The sequence below is a fragment of the Halichoeres trimaculatus genome, unplaced genomic scaffold (genome assembly GCF_033239565.1).
Source record: "Halichoeres trimaculatus isolate MK-OKI-2021-1 unplaced genomic scaffold, fHalTri1.1 fHalTri1_scaffold_16, whole genome shotgun sequence".
Taxonomy (NCBI): domain Eukaryota; kingdom Metazoa; phylum Chordata; class Actinopteri; order Labriformes; family Labridae; genus Halichoeres; species Halichoeres trimaculatus.
In genome coordinates this window covers 27,364,108-27,391,721 of record NW_027437194.1, presented here as the reverse complement: position 1 = coordinate 27,391,721, position 27,614 = coordinate 27,364,108, and the positions used below count along the sequence as shown (strand labels likewise).

Here is a 27,614-nt window from a genome sequence, read left to right as displayed (position 1 = left end):
AGTGTGGTTTATAGAAATGAAACCATCGTGTAAAAGCGAGAGTCAGAGTCATTAATGCAAATAGTAGACGGGGTGTTGGAGATGAAGCAACGCGCTCATGCGGACGTATTAATCTCAGCGGAAGTTTGATAATCACAGGAAATAAACGAGCAAGCGTGCACTGGTGTAGATGGACACGTCAATCACAGGTAGATCCCGAAATAAACTTCTGGAGCAGGATGAGGTCCATGCAAATCTGCAACAACTAGAAAAATGCGTCTTATCATTTCTAAAATCAACGAGATGAAAATATTCAATCATTTAAAACCGTTTTAACGAATAAAAGTGATTTTATTGAAAACAAATACACACATTAATAAAAATAAAAGCAGCCGTCTCTACTAATGGCTGTAAGAAATACTCTGCAGGATGTGAGCCGTTTGTACACACAAAAAGACATTTGAAAAAGGGCTTTCTGATGTCAAGAGGTAGGATTTGATTTATTCTGTGCACACTTTTTTTTTTTTGTACCCCTTCCTGTATAATTTATCTCTTTATCTCCATCCCTGCTGCCATCCTTAAAACAGAGATTAAATATTCCTGCTTAACTCTTAAAACCAATGGCTTTAGAAGAGAGCTTTGGTTGAAAAACAACGACTTCACTATTTTTCTTTTCTCTCTCCTGCTTTGAAAATGGTAATGTGCTTACGTTGCATGTCCAGCCTGAAAACACAGATCACATCAAAAGCACCTTCAAAAAAAAAAAGAAAGAAAAGAAAAAAAAAGAAAAGAAAACTTCACATCTTTTTCTTCTCATAATTTTTTTAAGATTTAAGTTTTAAGCAAAGGGTAAAACAGTTTTAAAACGATTCACAACAATTTTTGTTAGACTGCACAAACAGAACATATAAAAAAAAAAAACACGACTTAAGGCAAAAGACTGCTCAGCCTCAAATATATTAGATATGTTAAAAAAACAAACACAACTATCATTTTACAGAACACTGAGTTAAGGATTCTTCTACTTTTATCCCCAAAGTCTTCTGAGATATTTGTTGGATAATTAATTTCAGCGAGTATCTCAAATTGCAAATGGTTTAAAATCATCTATATAGGAAATTTTATGCTTAGCAAAATTTGTTGACCAAGATGCTTATAAACACGTCTGTTTCATTGACACAGCTGAACCTGTAAAGAGGGGAGTCCATTCGTCACACATGTTCTATACAACAACACGCTGCAGACATGATATTTAACGGACTTTAATCAAAATAAAGGGATTGCGGCAAAGAAATATCAAAGCTCTACACACCACATAACATCAGTGAAAAGACTGGAGTTGTATAAAAAGTTGGATTCAAGGAATAAAAACGTCAATCTATCAGGAGTAAACATGATACAGAAATACTGCAACTTACAGTAAATATCGCTGAGTGGCTTGTGGCTTATTGTTTTATCTCTATCGTAAAAAGTTACACCTGTGTTCTCCCCAGAAGTCTCACTTGAAGACAGGAAAAAGTCTATTGACCTGTAAATTAAGTGTTCTGAAAGGAAAAACACATCAAAAACACAAGAGAACCAGCATTTAGACTCCTCAGTAATACAATTTCTGTCTTTGCAGCTGTGCTTCGTGTGGCTTATGGATGTACGTTTCACCTGCAAAACATTTCTGCCAAAAGTGAGGAAGCAGAAGATTTACAAGAGATCCAACCTGTGCAGCCGTCAGGTTCAGCACTTGTCAAAACTAAATAACCCAAAATGACCAAAAATACACTTTTTATTCCTGCCTGTGATTGCTGCAAGTACCTCCAAAAAGAGTCCCGTTTGTCAAAAGATTACAAACAACTCCAAACTGGTGTAATCCCAGGCAGGCAGGATGTGTATCGTCTTTAAAGTATCTGCTGTAGAGTCTGTTTGTGTGTAGGTGGGGGTTGAGGTGTGTAGGTAGAGAGGGGGGGTTCTCCAGAATGATGGGTCATCTCCTAAACTTGCGGAAGGGCCTGCTCTGGTTACTGTGGTGGGATTTGGAGTAGGGCTCCCAGCGCTTCCTCTCGGGTGGCTTGTTGTAAACGTACGCTGACGGGCCTGAGTAGTCATCGTCTGGATTCTCCTCCATCATCTGCAGCTTGGCCTCGATGGCGCGGATCTTTGCACTCGTGCTAAAGGAGGAGGGAAATAAAAGATTGAGATGTTCGCTGTGAGATTGAGGGTGAAATAGTGGAGCTGGTGCTGAGAGTGTGATGGACAGATTTTGTTGCTAGCTGAGGAGGAAAGAAGAGGAGGTAGAAGGGTGCAAAAATTGAGATTATCTGTTGTGTTGCATGAAAAACAGAAGGAAATTTCATCTGAATGGTAAAGCAGGGTTTGAAGGAGCATGTAGGAGAAGTAGTAAAAGTGCAGGTGACAGAAGAATGGAGTGAGAGGTAAACCTAAAGAGGAGGCAGAGGAGGAAAGTGTTTCTATTTCCTCACTTGTCCTGCGTGGAGAGAGTGAATCTGAAGTTTACACAAGAACCAAAGAGCGGAGATTTTCCTGAGAGGAGTCCTAAGAGCTAATAAGTAACTGAGGACTGTCCATATAAGAGTCACATGACTGAGACCTGTACAGTGTTTTTATCTGAAGTAGGTCAGTGTACCAGAACTTTAAAATATGCTTCAACATGTAGACACAGACATGAAGTGAACCAAAGTTTTCTTCCAGTTGTACTCGAGTAAACTTTGCTGTGAAAGCAACAAGACCACAGTCTGTCCCAAAACCAGCTCACAGGGTAGAGCTGATCAATGAAGGACTGTATCCTTTGGATAAACCATAAATGGACCCAACGAATCCAGAAGATCTAAATGTAACATTTTCAAGTGACAGCATTGTGAGATGATTACCCAGATCTGAATCAACAAGTCAAGGAAATGTTTAAAGTTTTTTTTTTTAACTTCAGGATCACTTCATAATTCCTCATGTTGCTTTTGTCTGACCTGATATGTACACCTGTATCAGAGCCCTTTGAGGACACAGCCTGACCAATGCATCAGTTTGCATTCAATATGTTCGCTCTTGAAACTCAGCAGTGTCGGCATCAAGTGCACAAGAGGAGAAGACCTTTGTATTGTCACACTGCAGCAAAGTTTTTGCAATCTTCAATACATTTCCAAAATACTTGATTCTGATTGGTCAAATCACAATAGCAATGGTATTAACCTCTTTATAGTAAAGATGTCGGCAGGGACAACCTTGAAACACAAGCTTTATCAAAACAACCAGTGGAGAAGATGAGAAGATGTGGAGCACATTGAGGCTGTATTCAGACCAGAACAGTCCTTTGGTCCACTTGTTTGGTCCGAACCAAAAGTGGACTTTATTTTTTTTTGTTTGGTGCGGTTTGTATTCAGATTGTACTTTTTGCAAGTGGACTATATTCTGTAAACACATCCACATGAGTGACGATCAGTGCTCTTATTGGACAGCACTGACAAAGGGCGGCACACAGAATACAGACCTGGAAATGGAGGTAAACATGTGTTTGTGCTCTTATTAGAGCTGCAAAATTATTTTCAGTTTCAAGAGCAGCTCCTTCAAAGAAGGCTTAACAACACTGTTTACAATTTTGGAACAGTGAAGAAAAATGCGCGCAGCAAGGAGACGCTATGCTCTGCATGACCTGACCCACAACATGCTAGCAACAGCGTGGACGAGGAGGATCAGGTATAAACCAAGGATGGTTAGGTTACGGTGGCTTTATAGGCCCAAAAGGCACATGTATCCTGTAGTTACTTCAAATGGACCTTGGTTTGTATTCAGACCTGCACCGGAGAACCACGAACCGCACCAGAGTTCGTTTGGAAGCGGACCGAGACCACCTTAAAAAGTGGATCTCGGTCCGGTTGTTTGGTCTGTACCAGGGTTCGTTTGTGTCTATTCACACCTGCATGAAAAGTCGGAACCAGCGTGGGAAACAAACCCTGGTCCGTTTAAAGTGGACCAAACAGTCCAGGTCTGAATACGCCCTTAGTCTCTGCCTGTTGACACTGTGGCAAAAAGCTAGCATTCATTGATAATCATACAACATTAGGGATGGGTGCTGAATTAGGTACTTTTATAGGTACAGACCAAATTCTATATGTAGTACAGAATACCAATTCATGCAAAATCAAATGGTACTGTGTTTAAGTATCCTTGTTACTATGAGGGAGTGGAAGAGTAGTGACCATGCTGGACATGAACACAGCATTGCAAGGTTATATATTGAGAAAGAAATGTGTTAAATCGAAAAAAACTTTGAGATTTTATAATTAAACACAGTCATATTTATTACCACATAAACACACACAAAAGTACCAAAAAGTGGCACTGTGTTGAGTACTGATACCGATTGCCGGATCGCAGACTTTTCATGGACAAACTCTGTGACATAAATGTTTTATTCAAAAATGGATTAACACCACAGACAGATGATGCTCTGTGCGTGTTGGTGTTTGTTACTGACCTGAGGTGGTTTGCAGTTACAGCTCCTTCCTCTGCCACCCCGCTGCACGAAGGTTCAAGGCTCGGAGGCATCGTCTTCTCATTACGGAAACCTTCAAACCTCTGAAGAAGAGACACATGGCCAAAACAAGAAGACACAAACAAACAGAAACACAGATGGACGGACAGATGAAGAGACAGAGAGAAGAGGGTAAAGTAACAGGTGGAAACATCGAGGAGTCGAGGAGCGCACAGTGGGAAGGGAAGCCAGGGAGAAGACGGAGGATAAGGAAAAGAATCACACCTATTAGACTTCTAGGAAACATCAGACTTTCTAAAAAAAAACACTTCTGGAGAGCCAAGACAAGCTTCCTCTCATAAACATCCAACAATATTAAACTAAGGTAGTGATTCTGAATGTGTCTGATCAGACAGGCTGAGGATCAACAACCAACGTCTGCACTCATTCCTTTCAAAAACCACCTCCAAACATCTCCACCAGCCAACACTGAACTCTCCAAACCTGTGAGGAAAGAAGAAAGACAAACAAAAACAAAGGTCACACACGGTACATGCATGGTACAAAACACTCCAGCGTGGAGCTGCAGCTGCAGCAGCAGCTGTTTGTCAGAGAGTGACTCTGAGAAATCAGGTGGTGTAAGTGGCACTGGATCAAGTTGGTTAGAAGTTACATAAATGTGCAGAAGAGCACACATGGTCTCGCATAGTGTGCCAAGAAATAAATAACATGTATAGCCAAGAATAGTTTGAAAACAATGACCGTTCCACCAGCCAGGACCCTTCCCTTCCACCTATTTCTAAAGGCATGTCACTGGAATGCATATAGATCTGAATGGAGCCAATCAGACTGTTCTGAGTCTTTGAACAGTGAAAGTTATGTTTCAGTGTCTCAGGAAGTTTGGCTGAATCTCTGCGATTTCAGCATTAAAAACATCAAACTCGGAATTTGGATTAAAGTAATGTACAACAGCAAATACAAGTGTTTGTTTTTGATTTTAAACATACTCTCTATCTGGCTGTTGTTAGTCACTATGCTGATAAACACGGTATATATTAAAGCCATGAATTATACAACTGCTTAGCTGTTATTTGGAAACTTTAGGATGTTTGTGAAGAGTTAAGGGGAAACATTTTAATATATCTTCATCAACTTGACTTCCTCTGCTTCAAAGCAGAGTAATACAGTCAAGATGTCAGCCTGGAAGTCGGACAGAAACTTGTACGCCAACTGTCTCTGACTCAGTTATCCCTGCATGTCACTTATGGATCCAAACCAGTGAAGATAGACGTGCTTAAAAATACTACACACCACTGGAAATGAGCTGGCTGTAAAAACATACACTGAAAAAAACATACTAACATTGTGTTATGTGTTCTGTTAGGTGAGTCTGTCCTCGGTCATACATTTGGATTGAGTAGCTAGCTTACGTGAGATGATGTTACTGTGCGCACACTTTGATTAAAAAGAAATGTATACTCGTAAAATCCATAACAATCACACAACAGATGAAAAAACCCAGTGTTTTTCTTTAAGAGCAGCTATAATTTCTTCCGGTGTGATCTGATTGTCGTTGTCTGGTCTGGCCTATTAAACTAAAAGAATCAAACTTAAAGACTCTAACAAGCAGTCTTAATTACAATACCTTGAACTAAAAGAATTCAACTTCAAGAACTTTACTGAAGAATATAACCTCCAAGTTTTAACATCTGGTTAAAATCATCAATGATCGTTTCACATGGTATGGAAGTATTAGCAGTTGAAAAGAAGAAAAACAGAATTGATTTTTTGAGGATATAAGTGAGACAGAACACTGTAATTGACGGAAACCACGGTTTCCCAGATCTCTGTCTGGATTGGCCAAAAACTTGAGGTGTTAACAACAGTTTAACATTTTCGTGGTCTTTACATTGTTTGGCTTTGCAGGGCTCCATTACATGCTTGTGATTACCGTAATGAACCATAACACACTGGAAAGCACAGAATTTTGGGTGAAGGCAATTTGAATTTTTCTAATTGAACAAGCTGTGACAGAGTTACATTAATAACAGGGCTGGGACGATTTGCTTTTCTCCCAATTTGATTCTTTTGATTCTTATAGTGCCCATTCGATTCATATTGTGATTCTTAATATTTCTGATTTTAAGTTCACTTTTTTCACACCAGATGAAAAAGAGTGAAAAAGTTGAATGATGATGTCTGCAAAGTATATCAGGAGGCCATGTCTTCCCCAAATTTGTACATCACATGTGAGTCAGTTTTTAGGATTTATTCAGGGGATCTGACAACACGTTACTAGACAATTAAAGAAAAACATTTCGCCCTCTACTGAAGAAAAGGAGTAACTTTTTCCGAGCAGCCTTACAAACAAAGACTCAAATAGAAGAAGAAATTTGAAGAAATTTGAAGAAATAAAAATATTTTTTGAAAAGCAAACAACAAAAAAAATCACAATTTAAAAACTGTGAAACAAAAAAATCCCAATACTTATGTGGATGAATATTGTCTCCCACCCCTAGTTTAATGACACTCCAGCCAATGTAATACAGCATCGGCAGTGTCGCTATAGGTAAAGTATAAGAGGGTAGGGTTAGAAACAGTTGTCAGTGGCTTCCATGATGCTTATCGTCTGAGTAAGCTTCTGTTTCACTGGAGGACAGTTTGCTTTTTCAGGCTTTTTGAGGAATGATAATTTGAAGTTTTGAACTTGTGCACTAACTGAAGCATTCCAGATTCTGGGGTCCACGTTGATGGATCAATTTTTCGGATGCATCCATTTCTCACCTGTTGACGCATGATTATTGAATGAAACTACTAAAATGTTGCTTTATTGCATTAGTTCAACAGCAGAGGGATGTTCCAGTTTAATGGGAAAAAAAGGAAACCTAATTTTGCGGAAGGGATTGTAGTCTTTCCACTTTCTCAAACAATAGCAACACAGAAATCCAAAACAGGGCTGGTCATCTCCTACCACCAATTAAAAGTTAAGCAAATCACTATTTTTTAGATGAATAGAAGACAGAAAGAGGGACATTGAGCAAATGTCTTTATACTCATCAGCACACCCCACCTGAACAGTACCAGTGCACTTTAACCCAAATATTTGCACTTCCTATACACTAAATTAAAAGAAAATCACTTAATTAGCTTCGATGTTATTTAAGGGAATTATCAATCAATACTACTATCATGAGCACTAGAGCGCTGCAGGTTAGAGGAACATGGATGTGTTGCATCTGTGCCAAACAAAGCAGCTTTCTGACAGGAAGTCAAATGTAGGGAGTTTCAAATGTAATGATGACACTTGTATTCATAAGTGAATACTGAGTGAAACCGAATGGGGCTTTTATTTTGAAGGCTAGGCTCAGTGATGTTAGTGCAGGAAATATGACAAAAACAATCCTGGTAGGTACGTCCTGTCAGGTGTTACATGGGCATGGAGAAGTGAATCATATGGTAATGAATCGCAGCCTCTTAAGCTGGAAACAAGGTAGTGGTTTTATTGTTTTTGTGGTGTCTAACGTTTGTTGTTGTGCTGAATGTTTCACAGGAAGCTGCTTCAGTGTAGCTTCTAGTTAGCTCTGTGACTGGTGACATCGGCTGGCTTTGCCTTGTTTGATTGGTGCTTTGAATGATCCATCCAGTCACTGTAGTTTGAAGTGTTTCTCTTAAAATTTCAGGGTTTGTTCACTTAATATTTTGGCAGTTAAATCTGCGCATAGTTTTAAGTTATTTAACTCCACACTTTGCTTAGAAGTTTGTGTTTGTTAAATTATGTGTCTGCAATGTAAATATTTTCATTTTGTTTTGATTATTGGTGATGTCTCAGTTTGTTTATGTTTTAACTGAGGAAAAGGAAGAAGGTAAAGAGTTTAAGAACACCTGTTGAGAGTCAAACCACTGCTTCATGGTATGTTCCATTTACATCGGAAAGCATTTCAGTTGTCAAGTCCGAAAAACTTGCCGTAACAGCAATATTTCTATATACAGCCATTGAACAATATGTATACGGCTGGTTAAGTGTGAAAAACTCTAGTCAGAAATGCTAAAATAAACAAAATATTACAGGAACTTAATTACAGTTTACTAGACATGCACTGATTGATCAGTCGGTGCCGATTTACTTAATTTGGAGGGATCAGTGATCGGTGATCAGAGATCAGAGATCAGTGATCGGCCCATCCTTACATATGAAACTGATCTTATTTACCTCTGGGTAGGTCCGATAGCCAGCCTTTGTTGCTTTTTGCTCTAAAACCTAAAACTCAGGACACTTTACTGGTTGTTTAAGTTAAGATCGTAAGATTTTATTGTTTGACAGGTGTTTTTCAATGATTTTCAATTAAAAAAAGATTGGAACACTGAAGGAATATGCTGTCAGTTATGAAAAAAAAAAAATGGTATCGGCTCAAATTAGTATTGGCAGGTCAGGCTTTTTAAAGATCGGTGATCAGTGATCAGCCAGAAAATTGTGATCTACTGTTTACACCCAGGGCAGACATTTTTGATTGTAAACTTGGGGGTGGTGAGGCTCCACCAACCTCCCAGTAGGAAATTTCAACCTCCCACTTCGAACTTGTAAATTCCAACTTTTGAGTACAAATGAAATGCATCATTAGCTGGGGACGCTACAACGCTACAATCATCCAACCCGCATTCGCTGATAAAATCTGGCAAATTTTTCATGGGTGCAACCCACAGACTCAACTCTGCTGCTCATCCTACAGATGTATGTTTCTTACAAATGTGTCTCTAAGTTAATTAAAAAGGTTTTCCAGTGGCATTACCAAGAGGCATCGTAACAACAAAGAAATAAACTGCTGGACACATTTTATTACTTCTTGTGCTATGTTTATGTTGCTTGTGACTTAAATATCAGGAATTTTCTGGAATCTATACCCAGTGTATTTTTCTTATTTATGATCTAATTGAAAATCTATCTAAAGCATTTTATCAACTGAGCTAACCCTGCAGATTAGATTGTACTGTGTGTGGAATGACTGAATTATATGTGACTCACTGACTTCAGTCTCAATGAGCAGCAGAGCAACACATGGTAAAGAGGATCCCCTGCTGCATCAATAAGTGCATATTAAAAACGACACACATGATACGACATAAAGGGAAGGCAACTTGACCACTCTGAACCACCACAGTGCAGTAATGACTTGTAATGACTTTGAATACACGCCACAAAAAATGAAAATGAGCTGAGATCACCGAGGAGAGTTAGGGCAGGGCTGCAGAACATGTTGACAGATGCTGTGAAAAACTTCAAATATGTTTGTTACTGAGTCATAGCTGACCAAGACAAACACGTTTTAACTGAACATGAAGAGAATGACTTGTAACTCTCAGGTTTACAGCCGTATCAATAAGAAAAGCTATATTTGGTCAGGATGGAGCACTGAGCCAAGTTTGATGGAACCTGTGAGCAGATTTATCCCACGACTAGTGGAGCAGATAACTGTAAAATTTCAAGAGAATCGTTCAAATGGTGATGCAAGCATGAAATTTGGTACAGATACTCTCTTAGGGTCACTCTTTTGAAATAAAACGTTAGACACGCCAAAATTCAAGATGGCGGCCATTTTTAAAGATGGACGCCATTTCTATCAAACGATTCTTATTTCAAAAGTGCAAATGGTGATGCAAGCATGAAATTTGGTACAGATACTCTCTAAGGGACACTCTTTTGAAATAAAATGTTAGAAACGCCAAAATTCAAGATGGCGGCCATTTTCATAGATGGACGCCATTTCTATCAGACGATTCTTATATCAAAAGTTCTAATGGTGATGCAAGCATGAAATTTGGTACAGATACTCTCTGAGGGACACTCTTTTGAAACAAAATGTTAGACACAACAAAATGTTAAGATGGCGGCCATTTTTAAAGATGGCTGCTATTTTTATTGTATGCTCCTTTTTTCAATGGTTCTAATGGTGATGCAAGCTTAAAAGATGGCACAAATACTCCTTCTGAGCCACTCATTTGAACAAGGACATTTGACACTTGAATATTAAAAATGGTAGTTATTTTTCAGGATAACCACCACCGTACTAAAACTGGTGTTAAGAGTGCTCGTGAGGTCCCTTTACAAGGAACCATTTACAGCCACTCGAAACTTCAAAACTGTAAGCCAAGAGTGTTTATTTGACTGTGTTTTGTCTAACTCCTTACCCTTGGCCTGTCCGAATTGGTTAAACCTGCCAGAACTGCCCCCTAACGGCATAGCTCACAGAGTTCATCAGAGTACACAAGCTCCCTTACCGTAACAAGGTAACAGTCACAAGGGAGGCTTTGTTTTTTTTGTTTTTTTTTTGCTTTTTTATGCTTTCATATATATATATATATATATATATATATATATATATATATATATATATATATATATATATATATATATATATTAGTGCTGGGTAAGTGTAAGTAATGCACTGAAAATTCTCTTAATAAAGCGTGAATGCAGACCGATATCAGCGTTTTTTGGTGGGAGTCAGTTTATTTGTGTTTTTCGTCAAGTAAATTATGGCCCGTCTGAGTGTAGAGGAAACTATATATATATACATATATATATATATATATATATATATATATATATATATATATATATATATATATATATATATATATATATATATATATATATATGTATATGTTTTTTTTAAGAGCAAGAGAGAGAGGGGAACAGAGAGACACAGAAAGAAAGAAAAGATAACTGCACAAAGACTGAGCCATACCAAAGACTCAAGCTGGCTGCTTACTCTTCTATTCACACTTGCAGCTGCACAGTGCTGTGCAGGTGAACCCCAACCTGAAACATTTGCACCTTCCAACTTAGGCTGTTTGATTAAAAAAAAAAAAAAAAAAAATCCCTCCAAAATAAGTGCCTGTATTTTAATTCTCTTACCTCTGTAGAATAAAACATATATCATTTTTTCAGGTTATTATTATTTTTCTTCATAAAATTATTTTTCTAGTAATAACAATTATTATTATATAACGTTTTTTAATGTATTCTTTTTAGCATTCATGTAATTATTGTTTTTACCATTAAATTATTAGTATTGTCATTATTATTAATGTTCATGAAAACAGAGCTTTTAAAACAAAATGGTGGCCATCTTGAATTTCTTCAATTTTTGTATGTCTAGCATAGTTTTTGTGTCCCTTAAAGAGTAGTTGTGCCAAATTTTACATTTGCATCACCGTTTAAGTTTGAGTTGGAATAATGAGCGTTCAACTGAAATGGCAGCCATCTTGAATAAAATGGCCCCCATCATGAAAAATGGTCACCAATTTGTATTTTGGGGTGTCTAAATTGATTTTTCATGAGTGTTAGAGAGTGTATGTGCAAAAACTCATGCTCGCATCACCAATAGAAATATATTAAAATAACAAGTGTTCAACAAAATGGCGGCCATCTTTAAAAATGGCCGCCACCTTGAATTTTGGCATGTCTAACATTTTGTTTCAAAAGAGTGTTCCTTAGACAGCATCTGTACCAAATTTCATGCTTGCATCACCATTTGAACTTCTGAAATAAGAATCGTCTGATAGAAATGGCGTCCATCTATAAAAATGGCCGCCATCTTGAATTTGGCGTGTCTAACGTTTTATTTCAAAAGAGTGTCCCTTAGAGAGTGTCTGTACCAAATTTCATGCTTGCATCACCATTTGAACTTTTAAAATAAGAATCGTTTGATAGAAATGGCGTCCATCTGAAAAAATGGCCGCCATCTTGAATTTTGGCGTGTCTAACGTTTTATTTCAAAAGAGTGTCCCTTAGAGAGTATCTGTACCAAATTTCATGCTTGCATCATCATGTGAACGATTTTTTCACTTATCTGCTCCACTAGACGTGTTGCCTCAGAGGCGGCAGCATTGACCTTGACCTCGCTCCACTACGTATGTGTGTGTATGCGTGTGTGTGTGTAGGGTGTGATTCATCTCTATACAGGATATCCTCTCACCCGATGCCAGCAGGCTGTCTATTGTTAAGGGACGAGCAGCGGTTTCTCTGGGATTTCACTGCTCTCTGTAAACCGACTCCTGCAGTAGCCGTCAAGGCGAGTCAGATTCTCATGTTTTTATAAAATGAAAGTGAGGCTGACACTTACCCTCACCTGTGCGTGCGCCCAACGCACAACCAGCTTCTTGGACAGAGCTAGCTTTCCGTTTAAACACTGGATGGCTCGTTCTGCCTCCTGCAGAGTCACACACACACGGGGAAAAAAAGGAAATGATACTTTACAATGATGATTAAAAATCAGCCTTCATGATTGCAACCCGGTCATTAAATAATTAGTCTTAGAGACAAAAAGAAGGCAAAAACAATAATGGATGATGACGTGCCCCTCTGCCTTCAGTTTAACCATGAAACATGTGTGAGAGTGTGTGTTTGAGAGGAGGAGAAAAGAAAATATGTGTTTGTCTAATCAAATGAAAAAGTGGCTTTGGTGCGAAATGATATTAATGAAGCACTTTTTCTTCTCTTGTGTGTGTGTGCGCACGTGTGTGTGTGTGCGTCGGTGTGTCTAAATGTGGAAGATAAACACACACTTCCTCTGTATAATCCTTCTGGGAGGGCTTCATATCCCACTGATGGACACTAGCTGTGAAACTAGATGCTTATCACGATCCCCTCAGGCTCAGTCCAAAACAAACAAACTGAACCTGTGAGGCTGAGCAGCTCCTTGAAGGACTTTTTTTTAAAATATTGCCTGTTTCAGTCACACACGGGCAGGTTCTCTTTACTGGAGATGACTGATAAGAGATTCTCTGAGATTATTTGTTTATAAGCTCATATCTGCATTATAAAGCATCTATCTGCAGGGGCGTAGCTACAATTAGGCAAACCTGGGGCCCCAAGATTCCCAGGGGCCCCCAAAGCATCTCTTAAAAACTGATTTATGAAGTTCTCTTCATTTGAAAGCATTTCTTTTTTCTAAATCTTACTTCACATGCTTCAAAATACATCAAAAGACTTTATCTTTAATGATGGTTTTGTGTACTCCCCCTCCCTTCTTATTCAATGGGCTATTCCATGTTACAACACATCTGAAAATTTGATTCAGGAAGAAAGTGCTAAAAAAAACTTTTTTTCCCATTTTTTTCTTATTTTCAACCAAGTCAGTAATAAAAACAATGTTGCTCTGAGATTTGAGATAAACATATAAGACTTTTAGGATTTTAAGGACTTTATCTAGCCCAGGAAACAGGATCATTTTCTCAAAATCAAACTTTTTGAGTTGGTGATAAACATTATTGTACAAAATCTCTTTTTAGGAAACATAACTCACTGGACAGGGGGTCAAATAAAAATACATTAAATTTAAAACAATAGTACCAAAAAGTATGGTAACTGTAAATATCACCTCTTTCAGTAGATTTTTTTTTCCAGTTTTATGTTGTGCTTGATATTTATATATTTTTTCTTTACTATTTTTTTTTTCAATATTTACCTTTTGTAATGTTTTTCACTTCATACTTTCTTGTTTGTTACTGTTACTCTGTAAATTCCCCACTGTGGGACAAATAAGCTGTCAATAGACCATAAAAGATTTCAAATCCAGGACAAAGTGGACTAAATTATGTATTCACTTTTTTCTAAATCAAACTAAAGTACAGAACTTTAGGAAATGCATTTAGTTGCGTTAAGTTGCCATGTACAAGATAAGCACTGTCTCATGCCTTGATTCTGGGAAAGAGACAGTGGACCCAGAGAAGGCCAGTCTAGCTCTAAGGAAGATGAGTTACAAGGACATGGAGGGCCCCATTGACTGGGTTTGCCTTGGGCCCCCAAACGACTAAATACGCCCCTGTCTATCTGCTAATGATGATTATAACATCAGGTGATTTTCTTAGAACAGAAGCATCTGAGTTTGTTTAATATATTGAATGCTTATATTTTTTTAAGAAACGGCTGTAATATCCCCTACATAATGTGAGCTTCATCATGCACTTACCTCTCTGGTGTTGAAGTTTACAAAGCAGTAGCCTCGCGGCTGTCCCTCCAAAGGCCCAGATTTATGAAACAAGAAATCAAACTGCTTCACGTTTCCAAACTTCTCCAACAGCTTCACCAGGTGATACCTACAGAGAGAGGGGTCAGGTCAAAGGTGAACAATATAAGATTTGGAAAGATGAGTGAGCCACACAGAGAGACCATACTACTTCTGTTTCAGCGTCTCTTCACAGAGCAGAATTAATTTTGAGGTTTTATTGTTGACAGCACATTTTTGACATCCTCACATTGATCAATGAGCTTTTACAGGGGATATTTTCTGATTGTGTTTAAATCTAGGGATGCAGGATATTATCGGCACATTATCAGTATCGGCAGATAAAAGCTTAAAAACACGTTTATCGGTATCGGCAGATATGAAAATTTCTGCCGATAGACACAGCCGATAAGGTGCTATTCAGTTAAGATTATTATTATTTTCCATCTGAAAAATAAGCTCCTTAAATAAAATGTAGCACTTCATTTATTTACACTGCAGAGCTCTGTGTCTGTCACCAGGTTGTTACAGTAGCTCTAAAATAATCAAATGCAACTTGGTTATGTTTAAAAATGCATTTTACATTTAAAGTTCATGTGATCTAAAGAAATTATTTTTACTGTATTTCAATACTGAATGTCTTGAGTTTGAAAAAATAATACATTTCTTATTTATGGTAAAATCAAATGTTTTTTGTCTTGTTTTATGTGTGTTTCTGAAACAAATAAGACCTTCACAATAAGAGTAACATATAAATTCCAGTACAGGATAGACTTAGCTTTCTTTACAGTGAAAAAAACAAACAAACTTGTGATTATCGGTATCGGCCAAAAGGGGTTTCGATACATCGGCATATCGGATATTGGCAAAAATCCAATTTCGTGCATCCCTATTTAAATCCTCAATTAAATGATCATTTAATTCTTTCTCAGGCAGTGTAACAGTAAAGATGTTTAATCTTTTACCTTTGAACCTCAAATGTTTAAACCTTTTATCTTCTGTTGTCTATATTTTTCTGATATTTTCCCTTTATCTGGTGTTGGTTGTTAACCTTTTTTTACTGATAATCTTCTATCATTTTTGTGCTCTTATTTTATTTTATTTTTTTTATTTTGTCCCCATCACATTTCTCTTTTAATTAATTTAATAGGTTGTTTTCATTTTGTAATGTGATGTATAAGAATGGTTTTTTTTTAAGACCTAAATATGAGCAGTAATTACGATTCAGCTACTTTTTTGGGCTTCTTAAGTATGAAAAATAATATTCCTGTCTCATGGAGCGATTGCTGGAGAGGATTTTAACAAGTTCACAAGAATTTCCACACTTCCTTTTTCCTGAATCCTAACTTCAAAAACCTGTAGAATGTAGAAATATTTCATCTTTTAGAATTTATTGAAACTGAGCAAAATTGGGGACAGTGAAACAAGGGTTGGTGTCAAAAATATGCTTTAAACTTGTAAAAAATACATGTTCGATGTTTGTTTAAATGAGCGTTTTGCATTTCTGTTGGTGCACTAGTATTTATATGACATTTTTACCATTTTTAACCAATTGTTAACCAAGTAACCAATTATGAAAACCAATGTTCTCTCTACATTTTTGGGCCAGTTGGTTTAAGATTATTTTTATCTAATTTGTACAGTGTAGTATACTGATAGAATTATATTCACAGTAAAAATTTTGCCAAACATCAGATTTATTTTTTTTTTATCAAAAACACTGGTGTCGCTTATTGAAATTTATAAGTTACACCTCTTTCACCCTTTAACTCATAAAACAACTCCATAAACAACAAATGATCAATCTGCCAGATATATTAATTGATGAAGAAGCCAGTTGGAAATGTCAGTTCTTTGCTTTTGGGTTTTGTTTTTCTCTTTCTTTTTTTTTGTACTCCTTCATTTTTGTAATTTTTCCAATAGGCAATAAAAAGAGTGAAGAGGCAGAGCACTAAGTACAACAAAAAAATTACAAGAAACACAGACAGGACTGTAACATGAAGAGGCAGATGTTTTTCAACCCAGAGTAATATTTCATTCGATGTTTGTAGAATAACTTCAGACCTGATTCTTTCTCACATTTCCATGCACACAATGCATGTTCATGCATTACTCAGTGGTGTCGATTTACAGTCTGTGAATCTGTCATATGTGCTAATGAGAAGCACAGCTTTCTCTCCCTGACACCTTTTTAGCAGCGGGCCAGCTGCCGTAGCAGCGTGGAGACAGTAAATCTCTCACTGAGACAATGCTGAGGATACAGTAGCAGGACAATGAGGGAATAAAAAAGAGGAAGCCTCAAATCCCCCCTGAGCACCGCGCTCTGTACAAACAACATCCACTCACTGTGCAGAGCTGCCTGGGACTGCTGGACTCCATACAAACATAGATATGTGCTCACTTAAGAGCTATGCAGCGCTGTGAGGATTTGTGGGTGTGTGTGGATCTGATTACTGGAAGCTATGGGAAAAATATGTCTGTGACAGCCTGGAACAAGTGAAGGGTCACCTGTAGACTGCATTCAGTCCCAGTCAGGTGATCGTTTGCTATGCATGCTAAGGAGCAGGTGCGTTCGCATCAGTCACAGGAAGTTACCCTGCGCAAGACTGCTGCTATAAAACATACAAACAAACAGGCTGTAGTTATGTTCTACAGATACACTGATACGTTTATTCAGGGCCAATTAAAGTGCATTAAAAGTGTAATTTAATACCCCATATGTCTAACTACATGAACCACTCAGCACATTATGAGGCCAGCAGGGTATGAAGAAAGTACACCATGTACATGTAACATAGCATGTTAGCCCCCATGTGACTTTGTTTAATCCTACAATAATAATAAAAAGGGGGAAACCAAACTGATATAGAATTGCACATATCAATAACTTACTGCTTATTTGCTTATATACTATCCTTTACATTTTAACTAAAACCTGTTCATGCAAAATACAAATGAATCCAAAAAGCAGTTTTTCAGGGTCGATACAGATACCAATTATTAGCAATCAAGGAGGATGATAACTGATGCATGGAGCTGATATTCATTTGCAGTAGAAGTGAAAATATTGTGTTAACGTTTTGAATAACATAAACTTCAACTCTTAACTTCATCTAAATGCCTTTAAACATATGTTTATTAAACAGCTCCCAGACTCAGCAGCATTTCTCATAAAATGAAACAAAAAGGTAAAAAAACTGGGACTGGGAAGTTTGATACAGTTCCAGGAGAGCCTGCTGCCTAAACTTGCCCTTAAAACATATATCTGCTTTTCGGAGCTTCTCAACTCTGCAGACCTTTTCCCCTCTCTGCAGTGTGTGTGAGCAGTGTGCATGCACAGCTTTCACTGCTGATTGGCTGTTACCTGACCCATGGCTCTGCGTGTAACCAATCAGATGGTGCTTTAGGTGGGACAAAGCAGTGAGTGCAGATAGTGGCATGGCTGCATCAGAACCAGAATATCTTAGTTTTAGAAGATTTTTTTTTTTTAAAAGCTGTTGGATTCAAAAAAAAATACGGTGGCCTGTAGGTGTCAGCTGATTTGCAAACACCACAACACAATGGTAGTAAAGAGGAAAGTTATCCTAAAGCACACAGCTTTGTCAGTTGGAATAAATGTGCTAATGCTAACATTATGTTAGACTGATTCATAAAGCTAAATCTAAGATGACGTATTACTGGTAAATAAAACAGTACAAAATCATTGACTCAATTTCACAACTTTTCTATGTCGGGATAACTAAACTGTTTTGGCATCTGTTGTAGCTGTACTTCTGTTGTGTTGTGACGTTTGCATTTGTGCTGTCACTGTTTGCATTCATATTTTTGCTCTTGTGTTTGTGTTGTGGCTTTTTTATGTGTTTGAGGTATTTAAATTTGGGGGTTTATGACAGTGTAAAAATGTTGATCAAAGTGATGGCATGTGGGAAGACACTGTTTCTGTGTCTTTCAAGGTTGTCAATAACTGAATCTTGGTCTTTTAAGTGGCATTAGTTTGGGTTGCAGTGCCCACTTAGTGCCATAGGTAGGTTCTATTACTTCTCAGTGGGGCAAAAATGTTGAGTACAATGATCCTTTCAATAAGGGCAGAAGTATCTTTGGTGTCTCAAAATAATGTGGAATAGAAAAAAAAACAAATCAAAAACCTGAACGATGGCTCTGTTCCATTCCATTGCTCCAATGAGCAGGTCTGCACCAAACTAGGTCCCTGTAGCAACTAGAGATAGACGGATACCGATACCGATTGTTTGTAGTAGAGGTGTCCCAGTCCAATATTGATATCTGATATCGGTCCGATATCAGCAAAAAAAACAAATATCGGTATCGTATCAGAATGCGTCTAAAATCTCTGATACAAGCAGTTTCTGTTGCCCATTGGTTAATAATAAATGGGTCAGTTTTTCCTCATACCTACTGTTGCTGACTACTGTTCTTTCTTTGAATAATATCACTTAATCAAGCCTTTTCTAACATGACAGACATACTACAGAATAAGTAATAAAAGTATGTATGTTTAATGCTGATATTGTATCGGATTAATATCAGTATCGGCCAATATTCAGCCCCCAATAAGGGGGCCAATATTCGGTCTATCATTAGTAGCAACTAGGGATGCACGATATTGGACTTTTGCCGATATCCGATATGCCGATATATCGAAACCCCTTTTGGCCAATACCAATACCGATAATCACAAGTTTGTTTGTTTTCTTCACTGTAAAGAAAGCTAAGTCTATCCTGTACTGGAATTTATTTGTTACTCTTATTGTGACGGTCTTATTTGTTTAAGAAACACACATAAAACAAGACAAAAAACATTTGATTTTACTATAAATAAGAAATGTATTATCTTTTCAAACTCAGACATTCAGTTTTGAAATACAGAAAAATAATTTCTTTAGATCACATGAACTTTAAATGTACAATGCATTTTTAAACATAACCAAGTTACATTTGATTATTTTAGAGCTACTGTAACAACCTGGTGACAGACACAGAGCTCTGCAGTGTAAATAAATGAAGTGCTACATTTTATTTAAGGAGCTTATTTTTCAGATGGAAAATAATAATAATCCTAACTGAATAGCACCTTATCAGCTGTGCCTATCGGCAGAAATTTTCATATCTGCCGATACCGATAAACCTGTTTTTAAGCTTTTATCAGCCGATACCGATATTGTGCCGATAATTTCATGCATCCCTAGTAGCAACTAAACAGAATTCAGCCATCAATGTTTTTTTTATGTATAGCAAAAAAACATTGATGGCTGTCCAACATATCAAACAATAAAACGAAAAATGCACCAACAATAGAAATCATCAAAAACCTTCCTGTGTTTTTCTTTCAGTTTTTCCTTGTGTGACTGTTCAGGCCTCACTGTGACCTCAGGTGTTTTTAAAACCGTTCAACAGGAATCAATACTTCAGACTTTATTGTTTGGATGCTTGTTATTTTTAATCCTGGAGCAGTTGGTGTTTGTACGTATGTGTGTGTGTCACATCATAAATTCATGTGTATAAATGGGACTCAGTGGGGGATAAGGAGGGTGAAGTGTGTGTGTCTCAGATACAGGTTGTACTTTTGTCTTTTACCGCTGTACGACTCCCTGGAGGGCTTTAGGCCAAAGAGAATTTCTGCTTTTCCCAGACAACACCCTGAAAATACCCATGTGACAGATACTCCTCCAAACCTGGCTCACTTCCCACGAAAAAGCATCTATTGAGAGAAAAATCGTATTTATTACTCCCACTGTTTTCTTACGTCAACAGTCTGTACTTAAAATAAATGCATACTTCATGCACGTGTATGTGTTGGAGTATAAATGTTAGATATTGGATGGCTGACACTCTAAGAACATTTTTGGATGCTGGCAAGCTGAACCACAATGGATCGTTACTCCTGGGGGCTGTAAAAAACACCGGAGGAAGAGGAGGAGAGGAGGAGGAGGGAGGAAAGGGAGGGAAAGGTGGGTAGAGGGGGAGTAAAGTTCAGAGAGGGGATGTTAGCAGGAGGGTGAAAGGTGGACAAGCCAAAAGAAGATGCAGAGGTGAGGAGCCAGGTAGGAGAGATACCAAACCGAGGAAGAGCAGGAGGGGAGGAAGGAAAAGGGATGTGAGTCTTGTCCAGAAAAAAGACAGGACAAGCAGTTTGTTCCAAAAAACAGCAGGTCAGAGGGGAAGCTTAAGAAAGAAGCAGGGAGTTCGTTTTGTTTTGATGATTTCATAAAACAGCCTGCAGAGAGCTCAGGGTTTTAAGTTTGTGAACAAATCTTGACAATTTCCAGGTACGCAGCTTAGAGTGTGCAAAGACCAGAGAGGCAGCAAAGAGAAGGAGAGTGATGGATTACCTCTAATGAGAAATTCCCTTTCTGAAAAGCCAAAAGCACAAAAACATAAAAAGGTGGTGAAAGCTCCTGTTACACCTGCAGAGCCTCTGTTTTCAGCACAGGGAAGAAGAAAGATGCAAGGATCTGACCAAATGTTACAAATAAAATACCTGTTCTAAGACGATGGTTTGAACAGCTGGGTTCAATGGTTATTTTTAGTGACTTGAAGCTTTTTCTTTCATATTTACATAGAAAGAAAAGGGCAGAGCTGCCACGTGCACAAAAAGAGAAGGAAAAGAAGGAGTCTGCAAAACAGAGGTTGAAGAAAAAAGTCATTTTTCAAAACTGCATAGTTGGAATCGACTCCTCTCCCTGATGTTTGTTAGCCAAAATGCCATTTACAGGAACGTGTTGTACTTTTTAAAACTAGGAACAACTCAAAAACTTAACTATAAACACAAATTTGTTTCTCAGCCAGAAAGAAGGCAAGCCTCTTTAATTCGAACAGTCAAAGAAGTCTAATATTTCTCTCTGACTGCAAGAAAGAGAACTTGACATTTTTAAAGTACTCTCATCAGCTAATGAAGCCAAATGTGCTTCTTAGTGCCCTAAACTTTCAATTACAGCACATTAAAAGTGTAATGTAATACCCCATATGTCTAACTGCATGAACCACTCACAGCACATTATGAGGCCAGCAGGATATGAGGAAAGTTTACCATGTACATGTAACACAGCATGTTAGCCTTCATGTGACTTTGTTAAATCTTACAATAATAACAGAGGGGGAAACCAAATAGATATAGATTGCACATATAAATAACTTACTGCTTATTTGCTTATATTCTATCCTTTACATTTTACATTAAACCTGTTCATGCAAAATACAAATGAATCCAAAAAGCAGTTGAGAGACAGACCAGTTAATCTTTGCCTACAGAATTAGGCTGATTGGCCTTCTAAAAAATACTCTAAGCTCTTTCCATTATGTCTGTTTAACCATCATATTACCAAATTTGAAACAGTTTCTGGTCAGTGCTTAATATTTATCTGTAATGATCATAGACTGTATGATGTATTGATGTATTGTCCATAATTTCACCCATTTGTTTCTGATACCGAGTTTAAGCCTTTGGTTTATTAGTGACTGACAGACAGGATGCCTGCCAGTCAGTAAACTCAGCTATGCCCTTATATGGAAAAAACATGCAAGTTAAATAGCTTCAAAATAACACAAAAATGTACAACCCATACAGTGTGTGCTGATAGAGTTATAATATAATCAGACTTGTCTGAACCAGACTGTAAACATGTTTATTTTTGCTGTAAAGTTTGGCTTTTTTTTACTTGGTGTGTATGTGGTTTCCAGTGTTTCTGCAGCCAAACTCAGTGAATGAACTGCAGTTTTTTACCCTTCTGTAAAGGCTTCATGTTTTTAGACCCCAGGTCGCTGCTTGGTTGCATTAGACAAGTGTAGTGACTGTGAGTAAAAGAAATTAAAAGAAATGCTCATGTCTCAGCAGAGCAATATGTATTCGTCCCATTAAGTCAGAGGATGATGGGTGAATGAGCCTACCTACATAAGCAATGTGTACGATTCTATGGGGATTTATGGGGAAAGAGAGACAGTAGAATTGTATGAAAAACATTGTCACATGTATGATACAAGTTGATAAGACATCAGCTTGCTCTCTGGGCTGTCGTTCCAATGCAATTTAGCTCGGTGGTCTGTGAGGTGTTATTAATTAATTATAATCAATTAATTAATCATTTATTTATTTATTTATTTATTTATTTATTTTTTGGGAGGGGGGGGCTATTGTTTTCTATTACATGTAAAACACAACAATATAATATAAGCCATCTTCTAAAATTATCAGCTATGCAATCAACATAGCTGATAATAGATATTAGTTGCTCTCTTCTCTAAACGGACACAAGTTGGTCTAGACCAGGGATCTCAAACTGGTGCCATGGAGAGCCATGAGGCTGCAGGTTTTCTTTCCAACCAAAAAAGTCACCAGCTGATTTCCCTGATTACCTCACCTTCAAGCAGAGCGCAGGGACTAATCAGTGAAATCAGCTGGTGGAGTTTTTGGTTGAAAAGAAAACCTGCAGCCCCTTGGCCCTCCATGGCATGAGTTTGAGACCCCTGGTCTAAAGTTAGCTTATAGGTAGTTTGAGCCTCATTCAAATACATCAATACGGTGTTAAATCATCCACTGCGCACTCTGCCCTCTGTGTAAAAATACAGCTCAGATATTCTCGAAGAAAAAGCACTTACTGCTTGTAAGCTCAGAGCATTTTTTATTATTTCTGGAGAAAGATGGGGACTTTTGTGATGTATCTATTGTGACTGACCACGCTGTGATAATAATGAAATTAGGATTTCTAGTAAAAAATGAAAGGAAATATTTTTAAAAGAAGCTACTAGGCACTTTACACTGTAAAAAACAAAAACTATATTTTTATGTCATATTTCATATTTAGCCTCTTTTTTTCATATTTAGGGCCCGAGCCTGACCACACACAACAAAAGCTCTCTTGAAACCCTCTGGATTATTATTATAATAAGTTTTGAAACAAGTGTTGTGGTCTCATGTACCTCACACTTCGTGGTCTCACTTTGGCTAACCAGGACAAACAGAGGAACAGAAAGAGCACTACGTATGCTACACAGGAGCTAATTAATCTTCCCAATCAGCACCAGGGGCCATGGGCATTTCTCCTGTTTTCCCCTCCATGCTGTGAGGTGGTGGGCTATTTCAGGAGAGGTAGAGCAGAGCAGGGAGAGGGGAAGGAAACGCCTGTCTAGACGCCCACCAGAGCTGTGGCCCATACATTCTCCAGCAGCCCCCACAGGCACAAAAACACACCCCTCATGCCCCCAAAACAGCACTATCTCTCCATCACAGAATTCGAGCCTGGAGCTCTGCGCAGATGCTGCAAAGGGGGATGTTTGCATGCACCTATAATGGTGTTTAAAGTGAGACAAACTCATAATATACACAGACACCTCTGTGTGTTGAAGCCTGCACCACTACCAGCTGCAAACTAAACATGCACCATGCACTTTAACACACACACACACACACACATACACACTCACAATCAGATCCCGGTTGACACAGAGAAAGTAAACAGGGCAGGTGAGTGAGGAATGATGGCTGCTCCTTAGCACAGCAGGTCTCCATGCCTCGCTGCCTCTCTTTCACACACCCAGCCCTGTCTGCTCAGTCTCAGCCTGCGACACACACACACACATTATGCACACAGTTCATCAATCATATATGCATGCACAATGCACTGCCTCTCTATGAGGCACAGCCAGGCAAGTGGAAAAGCAACGCTTCATGTTCACAACACGGTGCAGATGCAGTACTAGCTTCTGTTGCTGCGTGTATTCAAGACTGATGCAGTTTCCAGTTCACACGGCCTGTTCACATTCAAAGAGAGCCCATGTACCATAGACATAGGCCTGTCACGATAATCAATAAATCAATTAACTGAACGATAAATAAAAACGTCCTTGATAAGTTTGCCAGCCTCGATAAACTGACACGTGCATGCATGTTTGTTTTCCTCCTCTCTTTTGACCAAAGAGGCTGAATGAGAAGATGGCTCACTACGTCTATCTTTCCTAACATCGGGGTGCATAGGTTCTATAGCGGATTTAGTGTATTTATAGCGGAGTGAGCATCTGTCAAAAATGCGATCTTTGGGGTGAAGACGGGGCTGCTCGCGCGTACACACGGAGAGAGCTGAAGCGAGCGTCCTGAGGGGTAAGGAGGAAACACACGCTAATATGAGTGATGGCACCAAAGATACAGTTCTTAAGCCGCCTGCCACAGTCCCAGTATGGGAATATTTTGTTTTTTATCAGAATGGACAAAGTGTGAGCTCATGAACACCAACGAGCTGATATGTCACATTTGTTTGAAAATAGTGGCGACGAAGAAGAAGAAGGGGAGGTGCAGCGGAGCCTTGTTCTTTGACAATCCGCTCTTACTGAGGCTTTTGGTCTGCAAAGAAAATAGAAATAAAAGCGCCAAATGGTGGGCCCTCAAAGACAGCTACATTACCAAAGAAATGCAGCCCTTCAATACGGTTGAAAGCCAGAAATGTTCAAAATGTTTGACACACAGTACGGATTGACTGGGAAAAAGTACATGTTACAAACAATTCAGGAGCTGTATAAACTCCCGTTTATGTAGGCTATATTTTTTATTGTTGGTTTTTTTTTTGGAGTTTCATTTTTTCTTTAGAGACAGGGTCTATGTTTTATTGTTTTTGATTAGTATTAATTATTTTCATTGACGTGTTTTTTTCTAAAAGAGAGTCCATTTCATTTTCATTGTATTTTTTTCTCTTTCTTGTTTGTTAAATTTATTATATTTTTTGTTTAATTTATTTTATTTAAAAGATCCTGACCTTTTAATTACAGTTATATACTCTTAAGAAATTAAAGTTTCTTGCTTTTGATATGTTGTACTCACTTTATTATCCCATTTATCATAATTACATCAATGAAAAAATGGATAAAAAAAATCAAAATAATATTGACAATAATATTGTTTATCTGCAATAATATTTTGGAAAATTATCATCTAGCAAAATTTATTGTGACAGGCCTACATCACTTTTCTCTTTCAAATATGTTAAGAAATATATATCTCTTCTACTCACTCTGTGATCTTAGGATCAATGTTGCCTATCCATAATCTGTTCCCATCATGGGCCACACTCTCTGAAATGATGGAGGCATTTTCCACTGTCCCTGCAGCAGACGACATGTGTACTCTGTGGGAGATCAGAGAAGAAGACGAGGGATTACATAGAGAAGGCAGAGATTAGCTGTCATTTTTACATTTCAGTTAGGATTTGGTGGCTTACAAAGAAATCAAGTACTGGCATATGTAAAACAGAATGCAAATTGTAGATTGGAAGGCTTTATTCGTGATTTACAAAGACAACTGCCCTCTTTTTTGTTCACAATATAAAAGCATTCAACTCTCAGAAGATGTGTATCATTGAGGCGAAGTGGGTGTTGTGTCATAAAAAGTCCTCCCTACGCTATGCATAAATTTAGGAAAATAACTCCAAACAGTTATCAATTTAACTTCCATATTTCTTGATTCTCCTGTCATATTAAGCTTCTGTTTTATCTGCTTCTTCTTTTGAATGTCTCATTACCTTGTTTTAAGCGTTTCAAAATACCATCTTGAGGTCTTGTGGGGCACACTATAAACTGTGTTGAAACTAGGGATACATAATCCTTACATGAATCAATACAGACTCAGATAGTAGGATCGAATATCAGTGACAGGGGGACAGTCCATGGGCCAGATCTATTCAACTCAGTTCTATGCTCTTCAGTGTTTACAACAACTTTGAATGCTTGTTGCATAATCAACACCAGTGGGTCAGCATATAATATTGCTAAGCAGAGTGAAGACAACCACAGGAAGATAACCACAGCAGCTCATCAGAATGGAGGTACGTTACGCTTGTTTCACCATCAACACCTATGGCAATTTTCTACATGTGCAGATTTAATTTCTCACTTAATTAGGCTGAGGTTTGCAATTGATTGCTGCAAGTACTAGAGATTTACTCACCACACATTTACACATCTATTATCTCATTCAATAATGATACAGTCAGTTTATAAATATTTCTATTGAATTTATTTTTAGGGAAACAAAACAGTTTCATCCTCATATTAAGAAATCGACTGGATCAGTATTGGTTGATACCAAAGCTCAAGTGTCGGTAGTGGTATCAGGACTTAACAAGTTGGAACTTTACTTGCAACCTAGTTTCAAACCAGTACCAAAAGAACAACAAACCTGTAAACAGTGTGGTTAAGCTTATCCACCCTTTGCAACTTAATCATCAAAAGCACAGCTTAAATATACAGGCTAAATTAAAAGAAAAGATTATGTGCTCTCCAGAAAATAAAAGATTGATTTTTATTGTCATTGTTATGAAACAGTGGAAGGCAGTTTAGCAGCTCTTCACAATAGAAGCAAAGTAAACGGAGTCAGTAATAAAATAACATAATATACAATGAGAGATAAACTATTAAACTGAGCACAAGAAAGTCTAATTAACTATGCAATGCTTTCACGTGTATTACTGTTGTTTTGTATCTCTGAATTAATATTAAGACTGTAACTGAATTGTCCAGAAACAGTCGTCGTGACAGGAGCACACTTTTTCAATAACACCTTAGATATCTAATTATCATTTTAAATAAAACCAGGATATTGTGCAAGGTGTCCAGCTTGACATCCAAGTGTCACACTAACAGAGAAACCGAGGTCTGTGTTCGTCGCTTGTTTCCTTAAAGCTAATGTTAGCTTAGCTGGTTTACTGATGATCACTGATTTATTTTCTATGTAGGTTAATATCGATTGCGTCAAAGTGGAAATACTCTCGGCTATCCAGGGTGGTAAAAATCCAGAAAAGATTAACATCAGCTCAAAACATCCTCTCCAAAGGATGAGTACTTCGTTTTGATGACTGCTAGCTTTTAGCTAGCCCTGATATCATCACCTTACCTTCAATCTTTCAAACTTCCTCTTCAATGGCGGATAACTTCTTCGACCTCGTATCGCATGGATCCCGCTTTGGGATGATTCAGGTGCGTCAGAACATAATATGTTAATTCATTTCGATCTAAACTCACAAAAAAAAACGGAAAGATGAAGCGAGCTAACTGGCTAACAGGATGCCTTCTTACTGCCCAACAACAAAGGCGCTGGATGATGGCGTCATATATTGAACTTCTTGCGTCGTCGGGAGAAGGCGTTTGGTTTAGTG

At 37.9% G+C, this 27,614-nt stretch overlaps 1 protein-coding gene across 2 annotated transcripts; it reads right to left on the bottom strand.

Moving 5' to 3' along the window:
- Positions 1-358: 358 nt before the first annotated feature.
- On the bottom strand, positions 359-27,571 carry rbm18 (RNA binding motif protein 18). 2 transcript variants are annotated; one of them, XM_074690719.1, is made up of 6 exons: positions 27,353-27,571; positions 25,476-25,589; positions 14,428-14,554; positions 12,586-12,666; positions 4,460-4,560; positions 359-2,138 (listed from the first exon to the last, which is right to left on the bottom strand). In XM_074690719.1, the coding sequence occupies exons 2-6, from the start codon at positions 25,580-25,582 to the stop codon at positions 1,955-1,957; spliced, it is 600 nt and encodes a 199-aa protein (XP_074546820.1). In that variant the 5' UTR covers positions 25,583-25,589; positions 27,353-27,571; the 3' UTR covers positions 359-1,954. The 2 variants fall into 2 exon arrangements, with proteins under 2 accessions (XP_074546820.1, XP_074546819.1); XM_074690718.1 differs by having other exon boundaries at positions 360-2,138; positions 12,580-12,666; positions 27,353-27,570.
- Between the last annotated feature and the right edge of the window lie 43 nt (positions 27,572-27,614).